We start from the raw sequence: 16848 nt of genomic DNA, 5'->3' as shown, positions 1-16848 counted from the left end.
TATGCAGAAGAAAATTTACAGAAATTCTACGTTGTGCACAAACCTTAAGCGAGCCGCCTCTTGGCCTTGACTCGATTCCTCGAGTTCTTTCCCGATGTTCTTTTCCACTGAAACACATAGTTTCACAGTATTTCAGTATCATAACTTAGCATAAATCCAAAAATAAATTTAAATTCACTTTTACCTAGCTCTAATGTGCTAAACTTGATGTTCTTTAAATTTTGTGTTTCGGGGTTACTATTCACTACACTATTCAAGTCAATTTGTTGACTTTCTAAGGCTTAATAGGTATGGGAATTCCAACTTCACTCACATACTACATTTTGGTCACTAAATTTGTTAGTTTTGGTTGTTTACTCAAATTCTAAATCTTTTAGGCAAATTTGCAAATTTTCAGTTTTGGTGTCTTAAATTGCACTATTCCATTGGTCATTTTTCTGTTAGAATTTGACAAAACTTTCTTCATAGAAAATGTTCTCTATTGTCTTAAATTTATTCTCCTTTTTGAATCACTCTAATTGGAGTTTTGTAGCTCAAGTTATAGCCATTTGAATCATGGCTGCCGGATTGGACTTAACCTAGATTTTTGGGCAAATTCTGGTTCTGGCAGTTTTAGGTTACCAATTTTGGGTGGCCAAATGACTTGGTTAATGGCATAATTTGGGTTTGTATTCTTCATGAAAGTTTTAGGTCTATATCTCAGCTGTCCACTGGTAAAAGTTCAGGTCATTTAGATCTGCCTAGCTCAAGTTATGGCCAATTGTTCATTTGGTCATTTTTGTACAGGTCAGACTGAGAAAATCCGGATTTGGTCAATTTGTTCACTAGGTTTTGGTCACTTTTTGGGCATGATTCCTAAATGAAAATTGTGTCATTTTGTGTCTATTTTCATTCCAAATTGGTCTCATACCAATTGGACTTGTAAATTTTCAGTTTTGGTCCCTCAAAGGGACTTTGGTCCTGCTGCCAGCAGCATGACCACATTCAATCCGAATTTAAACTCAATTCTAACACTTCCAATACACTTCATTTGGTCACAAATGACCATTTCTCACCTCAAACTAGGTCAAACACATAATTTCACAATTTCTCACATTTTTTACTCCTAAACCCTAAGTGTCCAAAATCCTAGTTCACCAATTCATTGCATTTAGCTAATTCAAAACATATAACCATAATCATTCAACTACTTGATGTTCATATTCCCCTCTAATTCAATCAAACCATGCAAATCATACCCCCACACATGCTGGCCGAAATTCCATCTCTTCCTAATCATGCAATTTTTTTCTAATTTCTTCATATAATCTCATCCATTTCTACCCTAAATCCATCATGTATACTAAAAAGAAAGGTTGGATTAGCTTACCTTAAGTGAGTAGAATTTATATCTCCAATTCTTCTAACTTTGCTTGATTTATTTACTCCTAATCTTCTTATCAAAGCTTAAACACAAGTTTTAGTTAAGGGATGTAGGGATTTCATGGCAAAATTTAGGGTTTAAGAGAGCTTTAGGTGGGCTTCAATGGAGGTTTCATGAAGGAAATGAAAGAGATGGGAGAGAGAGAATGGACAGCTTGAAGATAAGAAGGAAGACCAAATTTTTTCTTTTCTTAATTTGCCTTTTAATTGTTAGAAATTATCCCAAAATTTCAATTTTTAAAAATAAAAATTTATTGCATCATGCTTATGTCACCACATGATGTCATTACTTTTTCAACTTTTCTTCTTTTTTTTTCATTTATTTTTTCATTAGTTATTTAATTTAATTCCCGACTCTGAAATTTTCTTTTTTTCTGATTTTATTTGACAGTTAGGATAGGAGTCAACTCTCGGGGTCAATTGACCAAATTGCCTCTCGCCAGTTTGATCAGGTTTGCAAATAATTCAATATTTCTTCATGATCCCTGACCTAATTATTTGACCTACTTAACAATTCTTTTTTGTGATTTTCTCTTTTCCACTGTGTTTGTAATAGTCTTAAGGACCGTGGCGTCACATTTTACAGTTCGAAATTTGAGTTTAAATTGACTTCGCAGTCCTTCTCGAGAAGGTCACCCATCGCTGTGACTCTCGGCTCGTTAACTTCTTATGTTTTGTTTTTCTTATTTATACTTAACTAATTGACAATTACTAATTATTTGTATTTATGACTTATCTAGTCGTCTTAAGTGTGGTTCTAATCCCCTTAATTGTCCGGACAGACTCCGATCACCGGAACAGTGAAATATTCCAGGCTATACAAATAGGGGTGTTACATTAATGATGATTCAAGTTCCTAGTCAGGACAAATAGATTTAGTCAGAAAAGAGTTTCTGACAAGAAAATCTAATTAATAAAGAATTGGAATTAAAAGAGAACATCATGTTCATAGCAAATGGATTTTGACATTAACAATGACTCCAACTAGAATTGGGATTTTGTAACGAAGAGATTTTAGTACATGGTAATATATGATTAAATGTTCATTTAAGGTATTCCTTATTACTGATTGGGTGGTCATGGCATGCTATACTAGGTGTCAACTATGGCATATGAGATACTTAAAATGATTTAGAGAAATCATTTACGGTAAGAAAGAGTTCTAATCATATTAAGAGATAATATTATTTCTCATTGCCAATTAGTAATGAGCCTAATAAGTCACACATCTACACAAGTTAATCACCAAGTAAAATGTGATTTAATTGATTAATTAAAGAGTTTAATTAATTAATTAATTAATTAGATTTGGTTTCCAATAGATTGCAAAGTCCCTAGCATGACTTGAAATCAAATCTAGGTTATTGGATGTATAGCATAAATTAAATTTATATTTAAAGGGTTCAAATATGAATTTAATTGTGAGATTAATTAATGGAGATTAATTAATTAATTAATTTATATGTGATATAAATTATTTTGAAGAAGAGAAATAATAATTTTGGGTTAAGAACTCAAGGATATACATAAGGGCAAAATGATCTTTTCACATGGTGACACGTGGCACTATGAGATGGTGACATGTGGCACCTATGTGATTATGCCATTTGTCTTCCCATGATGGAAGACTACCTTTTAGTGATTTAATTGGACCTTGACACTTGGCTTGATGAGATTAAGTCAAACAAAAGTAATATTAAATCATATGGTGACATGTGGGAAGGGAGTAAGTAAAGTTTGACTTATGTAAGTGAAAGGAATAAAGAAAAAGACAACAATTTTTCTTCCTCCTCTTCCATTTGGACGGCAACCCATCCATTTTTCTCTCTCCTTTTATTCTTTCCTTCATTGATACAAGAAGAGGAAGCTTTCTCTTTCTTGAATTAAAACAACTAGGAAGAGTTTCTAGTTTTATACATCCATTCAACCTTCACCAAAGCAAAACCCCTAAGATTTAAGTGGTTGTCAAGTTCTTAAAGGGACATTTAGGGGCTGCCATTAGTGCAAATGGTGAGCTTGTGGTGGACAAGCTAGAGGGACAACAATTAGAGTCCTAAGAGAACCCTAAGGGAGAAAGATTGATTGATTGTGCACCTTGGAGGTTAGTATTCAATAATCCCTCTTTTAGTTAGAGTTTAATGAATTAAATTTCTAAAATTCAATTCTTGATGGAAAATGAACCTTTAATGCATGCTAAAATGAGTTTTAATATGCTTTTGGGTATTGGAAATTGATTAGGCACATAACTCATTAAGTATGTTGCATGCAATCCTAGATTGAATTTTAAAATTCAATGCTCTAATGCCCTTAAATTCATGCTTCCAAGCCTTCACCATCCACAGACACATCACACAAATAAGCAAAAACATTAGGCATTACATTCTTTTTAGTGGTAAAAATAGAGTCTTCCTCAAAAAGTGAGGAGATTATTACATCATCAAGGTTCTCAAAGATTACATCAGAAAGACTCTGGAAAAATATTAAAAGTGACTTTAAGCACTTCAATGGCTTGTTTTTAGAAGGACTCAGTAACATCTTTCTCTGATGTGGCAGGCAGAGTAAGGACAATCTCCATTGCTTTAAGATACTCGTCAATAATGAGTAGCTACTCGGTTAGCCCTTCACCTTTCTTCTCCTCTTTGACCAACTTGACAATGTTTGAGAAAATTTCAAAACTCAGCTCCTCCTTTTTGAGATACCAGATGAGTTCAGGATAGCCATTTAGTGGATGATCCTCTTGATCTTGGACAAATGTTTCATGTAAGGGAGGGATATGATCACCATCTCCTATCATTTTCTCTTCTTTAGTAGCCACATAACATAAGCCACTCTTATTTTATTGACCGTCGAACTCTGGCAAAGTAGTAGCTCTTTTGTAAGTTTTACCTAATCCTGTTCCCTTTGTCCAGTTCATCTTCTTCATCATTACTGAGACTCTCTTCCATGCTCACTTCAACACTTGCTTGCTCGGCCTTGATCATACCAACCATCTGAAAAACCATCTATGTGTTGGCCATGAGCTGCTACAAGGTTTACTACATTGTTCTCCTCAGTAGAAACAATGATTATAGAACTACTCATAGGCAGCTTGATCTTCTAGTGCAGGGTTGATGGAACTCCTCCTAATGGGTGATACCATGGTCGACCCAATAATAAAGCAAAGGTTACTGGTATGTCAATCACGGTGAACTCAACCTCAGTCTCAATTGGCCTAACCTTTATAATGGCATTAAAAGTGCCTTACACTACACGTTTTGTATCATCATATGCTCTTATAATAGTAGAACCTAAAGGCAGGGAAGCATGGATTTGAGGGCATTAGAACATTGAATTTTAAAATTCAATCTAAGGTTACATGCATCATACAAAGTGCTTTATATGCCTAATCAATTTCCAATGCCCAAAAGCATACCAAAACACATTTTAGTATGCATTAAAATTTTATTTGCCATTTAAGATTGTAAATTAAAAAACTAATTCATTAAACCCTGACTAAAAGAGGGATTTTGAGTACTAACCTCCAAGGTACACAATCAATGAATCTCTCTTCCTTAGGATGCTCTTAGGACTCCAATTGTTGTCCCTCTAGCTTGTCCACCACAAGCTCATCAATGGCAGTAATGGCAGCCTCAATTTTAGCTTCCCAAGCCTTGCCAACCACTTGTAATTGGGGTTTTTGCTTTAGTGAAGGTTTGGGGATGTATGGGAAACTAGAAACACTTTCTAGCAATTTTAATTCAAAGGAAATCAACAATTTCCTTTTGAATTAATGAAAAGAAAAGATGAAGAGGGAAGGGAGCAGTGTTGCCGTCCAAATGGGAAGAGGGAGAAGAAATTTATTTTCTTTCTTCCTTTTTCACTTATATACATAAGTCAACCCTTACTAACTCCCTTGCCACATGTCACCTTAGGATCAAATCTTACTTTTGGAAGACTTAATCACATTAAGCCACTTGTCAAAGGTAGATTGAATCTTGACTTTTATCATCTTACATTATTAGAAGACAAATGACAAGCTTTTATGGTGCCATGTGTCACCATTTCATGGTGCCACATGTCACCATATGAATTAATCTTACTTTTAAATTTTAATTTGAGTTTTCAACCCAAAATTATAATTTCTCCTCTTCAAATTAATTTATATCAAATATAAATTAATTGATTAATTAATCTCCATTAATTAATTAATTTCTCACAATTAAATTCATATTTAAACACTTTAAATATAAATTTAATTTATATTATACATCTAATGACCTAGATTTGGTTTCAAGTCATGCTAAGGACTTTGCAATCTTATTGCAAACCAAACCTAATTAATTAATTAATTAAACTCTTTAATTAATCAATTAAATCACATTTTACTTGGTGATTAACTTGTGTAGATGTGTGACTTACTAGGCTTATTACTTATTGGCAATGATAAATGATATTAACTCTTAATATCATTAGAACTCTTTCTTACCCTAAATAATTTCTCTAAATCATTTTAGGCATCTCGTAGACAATGGTTGACACCTAGCATAGCATGCCATGGCCACCTAATCAATAATAAGGAATACCTTAAATAAACCTTTAATTATATGTTTTCATACACTAGAATCTCTCCGTTACAAAATTCCAATTCTAGCTGGAGTCATGGTTAATGTCAAACTCCATTTACTATGAATATTATGTTATCTTTTAATTCCAATTCTTGATTAATCAGATTTTCTTATCAGAAACTCTTTTCTAACTAAATCTATCTATCCTGGCCAGAAACTTGAATCATCAAGAATAATTAAATAAACATAGGATTTTATCCCTATTTACTTAGGATAACAGATTCCATCTTGATCAATACCTATCTCCATATATAACTAGTTGGAGCCAACACATGTCCATATACCCATACACAGTATGAGTATAAAAGCAGTATCAAACTTAAACCACTTATATACAAGATAATTGTGTTATCTCAGGTCTAAAGATTACATGCACTGATATGATATATGACGATGCATTGATAAAAGTAAACTCCATGTGCTTGTCATAAGCGTCACTAGTTCGGCATACTTATCATGTATAAGTGCCTATCATGTTTGTTATGTAGCATGAGACTCACCACTCTAACTTATTTATATCTCATATAAATACTTTTGGAACAAATATGATTACAACCTTTCTGGATAAGTCATGTCCTTTGTGAAGTATCTTCGATTGTGAACCAATTTATGATACTTTATATTAGAAATATTGTTACTCATATTCTTAACAACTTAATAATAGAATTTCTAATAAAATATCAATGGACCTTTTCAATTACACATAAATAAATTATGTAAACAGAAAAGTAAAATTGCCTTTTATTAATAAAAATATATACAATATACATACAAAATGATATGCTCTAGGGCATACTACTAACAGAACCATCATCCACCATTATGCAACTAGTGACTTTCCCTTGAATTTCAACTTTAATGAACAGAGCTCTATTGTGGTTTCTCCCATCTCTCGGCAAATCGGCATCAGTAAATAAAATTCCTTTTTTGTTCCCAATTTGTATAGAGTTTGCTAACTCTTCTGGAGTAGAATCAGTATTCATAGTCATAGGCATCAAGGCAATAACTAAACTTCTTCAATGGACTTTTGATTGTTTCAATAACTTCCAAAGAGACACACTAACGAGAGTCCTCTTTAATTGCTTCACGAGTGAATTTTGCTTTATTGCATAGTCTCTTTCATCTCTTTCCATAGTCTTACTTTCATCTTTCTTTCCATCAGCAGCTTCATAGGCTATTTCTTTACCTTTATCAACATCAATTCTCCCATAAAGGCATCCTCTTTGTGTTACATTTTCCATAGCCAAGTCATCCTCACTAGAATCTCCCCAAACATCAACAGCAGCCTTGCATACTTTGCTCTCAGAATCAGAGCTGTCCCAAACATTAACAGGTCAAACTTCAGCCTATAAGGCCATAATCTCGTACAGGCATTCCTCTCCAATTACCCAATCTTCCCCATTCTCCACTTTCACCTCCTTGATCCCTTCTTCCTCTTCTTTAAAAGAATCCATCACTTCATGATCAGTGAATCCAGACTGGATCATATTGATGTTTGCAGGTGTAGGAACGTGGTTATAGTTAGGTAAAGGTTTGGTTTGGGTATTAGGTTTGGAAAGATCAGTGATTTGACCGCTATCAATCAGGTCATGTACATCATGCTTGAGTGAGTATAGTTGTCTGTTGTATGCCTGACCATTTGGTGATAATGGCAAAAATCATTCATATTCCATTTTTCTAGTGCAAGGTTAGGAATGGGTCTTAGCTCTAAAGGCTTAATGAATCCTATCTTATGGAATTTTATGAAGACATGGGATAAGGGTTTCCTTAGGTTGGTGAATTTTCTAGGTTGTTTAACATTGTAGGTGGGCTTGACTAAGTTGACTTGGGGTTATTCCTTGGTAGGATTGTAGAAGGATGAGCTTGGGTTGAAATTCTTTCTGATCGAGGTATTCTTATCTCTCAATTTCCTCCACTCACACACCTCCATCATATACATCTTTGAAGGTATGGAGTGTCATGTTATCCAGTCTCTTCTTGATATAAGGGAGTGAGCGAATTTGGTGAATCTCTCCCCTAAGAATTTTTTGTTTCAATTCTGTATATCAACAGAGGATATCAAAATTCGCTTATTCTCTCAAAAAGGAAAAAAATCATGGTATACAAACAAGGCGACCTACTATTCTCATAAATACAAATCAAGCTAAATAGTACACAGCCACTCCTTCAAAGTTAGTATAATTGACTAAGGGATGTATGGCGCGCTTACAAGGCCTTGGTTCGTATCGATAAGAATAATGAGTCCACATAACATACAATCATTTGGTAATCTTATTGAGGAGTTGCTAAGTTATTACATGTGGATTTAGTCATGGGCTTATAAGGCTTGGGCTCCCATGAGCGAAGACCTTGTTTAAGGACCTTTTTATACCATACCAAATCATCATAGTCCGTATAATACGTATTCACGAGTGTCATTATCATATATGTTCTTCCCTAAAAAGAGTGGAACTAGGGGATCCTATATATAATAATGAATGAGGGTTTAGGGACTACTATCGTAAAAATGATGCAAAGAACTACCCATGAATAGTAAATAAGAAAACAAGTGATAAAAATGGAATTAACCTCTCATGTACCCAGCGGAATTGCCACTGTGAGTGGGGGAGTTCAAGACCCGTTCCGAGCGAAGCGCATTTGGCAGCACATTGTGAGCTATGTCACTGTTGGGTTCTTCAACCTAGGGATGCACGAGGCAAATCTCGAAGATAAAAGTACATATGACTTCTAATAACTAGTTTCCAAGTTAAATGATCATGTGGCAAATTACCCGTGACCTCTAGTGGTAGGTTTTTCTTCTTCTACTTGCTGGTTGCTAAATGGGCCATGGTAGCGAGGAATTGGAGTAGACTAAGAGGCAGCAATAGACTCATTAGAGGAAGTGGTGGTGGCAACTTGGTCAGTGAGGCTATACGAGGCACACTATTATGGTTGGAGTTGTCATCAGAAGAAACTCAGCCCGCAATCCCAAAAGTCCACAAGTTCATAAACCAAAACTTGAAGTATATCCCAATTGTTTTAAGCACCAATTTAAAACACTTCAATTTCAAAAAATCTTACCTCATTTTGCTTCATAGGTCTAATTGGAGACTGGGAAAACTTGAAGCATATCCTAATCGATTTGAGTGCCAATTTCAAAATGCTAACTTTATTTTTCCTTGAAAAGTCTTGGTTCCTGGAATAGTCAATTAGAGATTGAAAAAATTGGAAAAGCTAAAGTAGAAGATGATGAAGGGTATAACTCACTTATTAAATGCCAATAGTTGATATAAAATAAATAAGAAGACCAACTAGTAAATGAAACAAAAAAGAATGACTAAAAAAATAATTTTAAAAATATAAAGATCAAATTATTAATAACAGTATAATTCAAATCAACAGCTGATAATAACTTAAATATATTAAGTGTTTAATAAAATTATGTATGATTAATAAAAGTATATATTATATTATTTATTTTACTATTAAAATAGACATATAATTACTAATTTATTATAAACATATATAAAAATTAAAAATTTATTTTTTTAAATATAATTATTTTTCAATTCATATACATAATTTTTATCATATAATGACAAACATTTATTACCTAGTTCAATTATTATTATAATATTTTTATGTTTATCCATTATTTATTATAAGCACAAATAACTTGTTGATTTAAACATTAATTTAGAGATATAAAAACTCTTTAAATAATAAATTTTAAAAGGATAATATAATTTAAATTAAAAATAATTTTTTTTTATATATACACATATGATCCAAAGAAATTCATTGCTGCTCCTTTTAATAATAAAATAATTTCTAAGAATTAAATCTCAATTTTCCTTCACAAGTGCAGTAAATTTTACTACTACACTGTTGATAATAAAAAATAAAATATAATCCACTATCAGCAGCAGTTAGATTCATATATTTTATCAAATACATACTATCAACTACCCCAAACCGCTGACCCAAGCAAGACCAATGTGGGCTTTTCTCACAATGTCAATAATTAGGGATGCAGCAAATGTTTTCGAAATATTGTTGAAACGCAACAATTATAAAACCAAACACAAAACAGCCAAAAATTTGTTTCATTTAAACACTCTGATATCAACCAAATAGACAAGTAGGCCAAAAAGACGCCATTATTAAAATGCTGTAAGAACAAACTTTCCAAAAAGAAATGTCTGAGTTACATAGAATTGAAATGCCGAAGGCTTGGACTTGATCCATAAATAAAACTATTTCATTTTAATTAGTCCACTAAATTAACAGCTCCATTAACGTATAAAGGCTCACCTTCCCAAAGTCCACACAGTTCATTTTGATTTAGAGTGAGCCAAGATAAAATAATGCAACAAACCAGCCAAAAGGGAGCTCACACTGAAAAGCAACCATCATTGCCATATCCACACAGAACCTCAAATATGGCCATACAGAAAATCAACATGAAAAAACATATGTTATTTTGCAAGATGATCACACTTCATACAGAAGCTAAATTAGAGTTGCCAGTTTGCAAATCATATGATTTACTTTCTTATTCTAACCAAATTTCAACTAGGTTCCTCCAATTACTCATATGAACTGCCAAAACTTGTAACTTCCTCCAATCACCCGTTTCGTCATTGTTTGTCCCTACCAACTTCTAATTATCAACTCCACTGTCGCAGCTCAAGTCATTCGCCATTGCATCTGAATGTGGATCACTGTAGACATGCACAAATAAGTGAACAATGGACATAAATAAGAAGAATGGCATCAAGGTTGCTGATGCCATTTCAATAGCAATTTTGGACATTTGAACATTGACCCCTATATGCATGCCCAAGGCAAGGATACAATACCAATTTGCTAGCCATTTCTGATTTCGCACAGAAATGAGATACTTTGGCACTGGGGTACTTCCATGTCTTACTGTTACAATTTTATACTCGAAACATAAAAACTAATTGAATTAAAGTTGTTGTTTAGTTAGTAATTACAATATCTAACAATTTTGATCAAATGACCACCAAAGACCCAAATTTCACCAGCAAATCTAAGTATTTCATCCTTTTTTAAATTAAAAATCTATAAAAGTGAAGTTCAAAATAAAATTAAAGACCATAAATGGCAGCATTCATTTTTGTAACAGCAAATATACTAAAAAAAATGGGAAAATACAAAACAAAAACAGAATGTTAACATAACAGAAAATTTTAAAAAAATTCTAGGCCGACTTCAAATGGACTTGATCAAACGGTGTTACCTAAATCACTCCTACTGACCTTGTATCACATTTCTGACTCTTTGTATCCAAACACGATTCTTTTACATGCCTAAACACTTAAATTGGCAAATTCTATAAAAGAATATGCTTTATCACAATAAATTAAAAGTTAAATCACGACGAATTAGAATTACTGAATTTTTTGCTTTTACCATTTGAATTTACATATACATATAATTTAAAGTTTATAAAATAATTGCATTGAATTGTATATTTTTCATGCATATAATTCATAGTGATCCCATATTGCGTGTTAATTAAGTCTATCCTACCTTATCCCGTACCCATATCCACACCATGAAACATTGAGAACCATACCCATACCACGATACATGGCAAACCATGAATCAGGCAATACTGGATCAAGCATAGGCCAAATCATAAAAAGGTTGGAAAGGCAAAATGCCATTTTGTCGGGCAAAAGAGGGTTCACCAGAACCAAAGGAAAGGGCTAAAAGGACTTGGGTGGTTTACTCTAGAAGAAGCAAGAAAGATCTAGAGGCTTCTGGAATAAGCAAGAATGAACTAGAAGATTCCATCCAGTCTAGCAACAATTGGTTAGCTCAAATTCGGGAGGGACATGTGATGCCAGGTGCTTGAGAGGGCTATTAAAAGCATAAGGTATAGTGAGGTAAGGCAGGGAATCTTAAATTGTAATTTTCCAGCTTTGTTTGAGCTTGGAGGCCGTAATCATTACTGCTGGGGTGCGAGAAGAGTGAATTCTAGTTGATTGATCCAGATTACTTGTATCCACCTGGACTCTTGACATCATTTTGAATAAAATCTCTCTTTTTCCCCACATATTCTTTTTCTCTATTCCATTTTTCTGCTTATTTCCCCTGAACAGGTTCCTTACTCTTATCACATTTCAGCTCAATGAATATTGAAGAGATGCCAATCCGGAAAATAACTATGAACGCAAAGAAGGAAGAATAATCAACTTACAGAGTTACAATATTGAGTATTTCGACGCCTCTGATTGGAAAAGCCCTGTTATCCTCAACAGTAGCAGTGGGCTTAGGTAGATCATAAGAAACTGAGAATCTAGTATAATAAATGCATATTTCATTGACATCATAACCATCATCATGCCATATAACGCAGAACCTGTCCTTAGCAAGGACAATGAGCTCGACATCTTCCTGATGACCAAACCAAAAGGATCGGGGAAGATCAACCGAACAAAGTTCTTTTCTGTTTGCAACATCATAGGAATCCAAGCTCATGTGTATAGTATCGTACGTATAAAGAATTCCATCATCTGAAAATGTGATGCAACCGAGAAATGGATAAGAACCATAAGGTAAGTCCTTCTGGTAGACACTCCAAGAGCCATTTGAGCAATCTAATTGATACAAAGTGCGTTCATCCCCCATATAGGCAATGAGTGTACCTGGGGACAAAGATGCTGAAGCAACTGGATAAAAACGAGATAAATGCGATCTGATTATCTTTCTTACTTCGACTTCACCTTTGTTGCTGTCAACAACATTCAAAGCAAAACCCCAAGGGTCCGGGTAGCGAAGACCATCATGGCGGTTACCAGCAAACAGATACAACCAACGACCATCAACAACAGTAGATCTACCTCCACTGAAAGCTAATGGCAAAGCAAAACAAGTCTTCCAACCATCTCTAGCATTTCTCCTTGCAACCATCACCGCCACAGCGCACGCAAAATATGTCAGTCAGGTTACTGCGGCCACCGATGACGTAAATAGAAGAACCAATAACTGCACAATCGGCGTCCACAAGTGCAGGACCTGGGTGGTTTACTTGATTTATATCCTCGAAAACTCTCGAGAATTGAATCTCAACACCATTATTACCATCGGTTTGTTTCAACAAATACCAATCGTTTATTGCGTCCCTATAGCCACTATCTATATCATCTGATTCATACAAAGATTCTCCCAACCTCAAAACGTGAATATAAATCAACTTCTCCATCTCAAATATTGAAGAAAACAATACCAGCAACCAAAAATTCTGCGGTTATTTTTGAGTTATCAAACCTCAGTTTCTGAGAGGTGTTCTCAGATCTGAAAGAAACCTCAACAAATCTTCTCTGAATCAATATTCACCCTGCAGCATTCATACCCAATTAATGACCAAAAAAGAATGTACAGACAGCAGTGTATATCTTCAACAAATTTTCTCAGAAATTAAAAACCAATCAACAAACCCAGATAAAAAAAGGGTTCAGTGCGCAGGTTGCTCTTCGTCTGGCGATCTGGTACTGAGAGGAGATCTGGTATTGCGATGGAAAATTAGGCAGCTGAAAATTAAAAAAAAAAAAAAAGAAAAATTAATCGGACGCTCGGGCATCGCCGATGGTGAGGGACAAGGACGAGGAGACAGACATCAGGTAGCAACTGGTGACTGGATGGCGACGGAGGGAGAAACGGAGAAGGAGGGGGCGCTGCCGTGACAATAAGCAGGCAGCTGGAAATGCAAATCGATTGCAAATAATAATAAATTATATATATATATATATATATATATATATATATATATATATATATATATATATATATATATATATATATATATATATATATTTAATTTATTAAAATGTCCCTATTTTATAAATTAATTATAATTATAATTTTATTATTTAAATTAATTCTAAAGTCTTTATAAATTTAAAATTTTTAATTTTTTTATATTTAATTTTAATCAAATATAAAATTTTATAAAAATTATTTAATTAAAATAAAAAGAAATTAATACATAAAAAATAAAAAATATTATTGATATATTCTATAATAAATTAATGATAAAAATATGCCACAAATTATCTTTAACAATAATAATATCGTCGTTAATAGTTTTAGCAATAAAACTTATTTTATATAAAATTGTTGTAAATACTTTATCCAAACTTATTTATCCCTAATATTTTAAAAAATGAGATTCTATACAAGTTGGTTGCTAATGATTTTTAACGATAAATTATTCATTGCTAATATTCTCAATAATTATCTATTCAATATAAATTTATCGCTAACAATATTAGTGATGACTTATTCATTATTAAATTTATAAATAATTTTAATTTATAATATTACTATAATTAATATTAATTAAAATTTTAATATTGTTTTAATAGTAATTTACTTATAATAAAAATAATATTATAATTCTATATTCTTAATTTTATACGTATTATCAATTCATTAAAAAATATTTACTTTATCATTGATGCTGTCATAGGAATCTTCATGGATACTGATCTGCAAATTAAGAGAGCACCGAATGAGTTAGTTAACCACTGTTATAATGCTCAAGTCAGTGTTGGATTATAGAGAATGATAATGAAGAGCTGAGAGATTAAAAGTCAGATCCCATGTACTTATCAATCCTCCTATATATATAAGCACTGGTTAGACTCCTATTGGGATTAGGAGTGTTATATTGATAGGGGGTTAAAATCAATCCTCATATATATATAAGCATTGGTTAGACTCCTATTGGGATTAGGAGCATTGTATTGATAGGGGGTTAAAATCTCCAGATATCACGAACATCTGTTAGTAAAGTCTTTATTATGTTAGGAGTTATCTTTAAATTAAGATTCTAACTTGTTAGGCGAGTATCAGGGAATCATGTCTAGTATGATCTCCCACTTCTAGATTCTGTGTTCAAATGCCTATTTCTACTATTAAGTGATACGTAAATCACCCACTTGGCGAGCATGGTTTAGGTGAACACCCTTTAGGCGAGGAGCATCATTAGTTCCCCTCATTCCCCCTTGAATGTCCAAATCTTTAGGTTTGATTGTCTTGTTGTTGATTTGAATGACTACAATTATGCCACATCATCTGGAGAAACGACTAGCCATTTTGGCAGACAAAGAGGTACCTTTGAGAGTCTATCGATTTTTATCCTTTGGGCTTCCTGAAGAGACTTTTCAATAACTGAGGCCATTAAATGACTTACCTATATATGCCTTAGGGGGTACTCCCTTCTCTTTTGTTTTTTTCCTTTGGTTTTGTGTTTGAGAGCTTTTTGCCTGTTCTTTGTTATTTCTTCATTTCTCGTTGAAAATCTTCATCATCCTTTTGTCAGAACTTATTTGAGGTAATTTATTTTTACGGCTTATGGATTCTCTCTAGGACTTCTAAGAGACACATTGCAATGCATATGTGGGAACTTCTTTGAGTGATATTCCTAATTTTGATCCTAAGGTTGTAGTGGGCACCCCCGAGCGAGAGACTTATTGTAATATCCATCATTTTTTAGTGTCAAAATTTCTGTCATTAATGGAATATTCTGGAAAAATTGAAGATTCCACATATAAAGGAATGGTGGTGGAAAGTGTATGTATATATGTATGTGTTTATGGCTGTATGTAGGAGTAAGTATGGAAGGTAGGGAGTCCAAATTCATGTGTTGGGTGAGTGGAAGAACTTAAGTTCTCTTTTTTAACAGAACAAATTTCAACGTCTGGAAGCATGACTTTTAACAATCAAAAGTCCCCTAGACAGTAGGGGTATATATAGCCCACTTGGTTTTATTTTTTCAAAGAAAGTCAAATCTCCTCTCCCTCTTTACAGTACTATTACATGCAATGGTATGAGTGAGTCTTTGTTAGGGTAATTATGTGTTTGAAGGCTTGGAATCCTTGGGACGTTTTAAGATCAATGGTGAATTAAAGACTTCATTCATCAATTCTCTTCTTTCTTAAGCTTAAGGGAAAATAAGTAATTCTTCTTTTCTTTTTGATCTTTTAGAAGGATCCAAGCATGTTTATGAGTGTTAGGTTGTATAGCTTTATTTGCATGTAAGGTTTGAGAAGCGTTAATCTTGGTATAATTGAGAGTTGATGCGTGTTGGGGTTTTTGACTTTTTTTTATTGCAATTGTATCATTTATTGTGAGAATTTGGTCAAAGTTCCAAATCTTAAAGGCTTATACTAGTTAGTTCTTACATAGTCTAAAGTAATATAGGTTTTTTAGTTAAGTTTGGTATGTGATCCTTAATGTTTTCTTGAGTTAAGTTAGGAGAAAAATTAATTCTTATCTTTGATGGTTGCATGTAAGCTCAATGAGATGTTTTTAAGTTGTTGTTGTATGCTTTAGAAATTTGCTGTAAGGTTTGATCATGTTTTTGAAGCCTTGAGATTGAGATTAATGTGTTTGTGGGCTGAAGTTCTGCAAAATTCAACTTGAGAATTTTGAACATGCCCAGATTTAACTACTAAAAACCAATGTTTCGGCAACTATAGTAGCTTTTATACATCAAGTGAGTTTGGGGTTCAAGACTTCAATAGCCAAAGTCTAAGACTTCAACTGCTGCAGTAGCTACCACTTGAAAAGAGTAGCCAAAGTCCAAGATTTTGGTCACTGAAGTGGGTTCTGCCAGGCTTATTTCCCCTTCTTTTCTAAGGTTCCAAAACTTTATTTTTGGGTCCAAAAGGATTTAAAATAGATTGTTTAATTTATGTATAGAGCTTTTGTATGTATCTAGTACATATTTTATTAACAAAATGCAATTTCACTTTTCTGTTTACATAATGTATTTATGTGTAATAGAAAAGGTCCATTGATTTTT

At 33.3% G+C, this 16848-nt stretch overlaps 1 protein-coding gene across 3 annotated transcripts in view; it reads right to left on the bottom strand.

The window, feature by feature from the left end:
- LOC110638005 (uncharacterized) overlaps positions 1 to 13756 on the bottom strand; it is a 61295-nt gene extending 47539 nt beyond the window's left edge. For 2 of the 3 annotated variants that reach the window (XM_058153811.1, XM_058153813.1), the window contains exons 1-2: positions 13478 to 13756; positions 12238 to 13377 (exon numbers count right to left, since the gene is read on the bottom strand). In XM_058153811.1, the coding sequence (XP_058009794.1) occupies positions 12238 to 12950 (713 nt within the window). In that variant the 5' untranslated portion in view covers positions 12951 to 13377; positions 13478 to 13756. Of the gene's footprint in view, positions 1 to 10428; positions 10730 to 12237; positions 13378 to 13477 lie in introns of those variants that run through there. The other variant, XM_058153812.1, reaches the window with a different exon arrangement.
- Positions 13757 to 16848: the final 3092 nt, after the last annotated feature.

The sequence above is a fragment of the Hevea brasiliensis genome, chromosome 9 (genome assembly GCF_030052815.1).
Source record: "Hevea brasiliensis isolate MT/VB/25A 57/8 chromosome 9, ASM3005281v1, whole genome shotgun sequence".
Lineage (NCBI taxonomy): Eukaryota > Viridiplantae > Streptophyta > Magnoliopsida > Malpighiales > Euphorbiaceae > Hevea > Hevea brasiliensis.
This window is presented reverse-complemented; position numbering and strand designations above follow the sequence as displayed.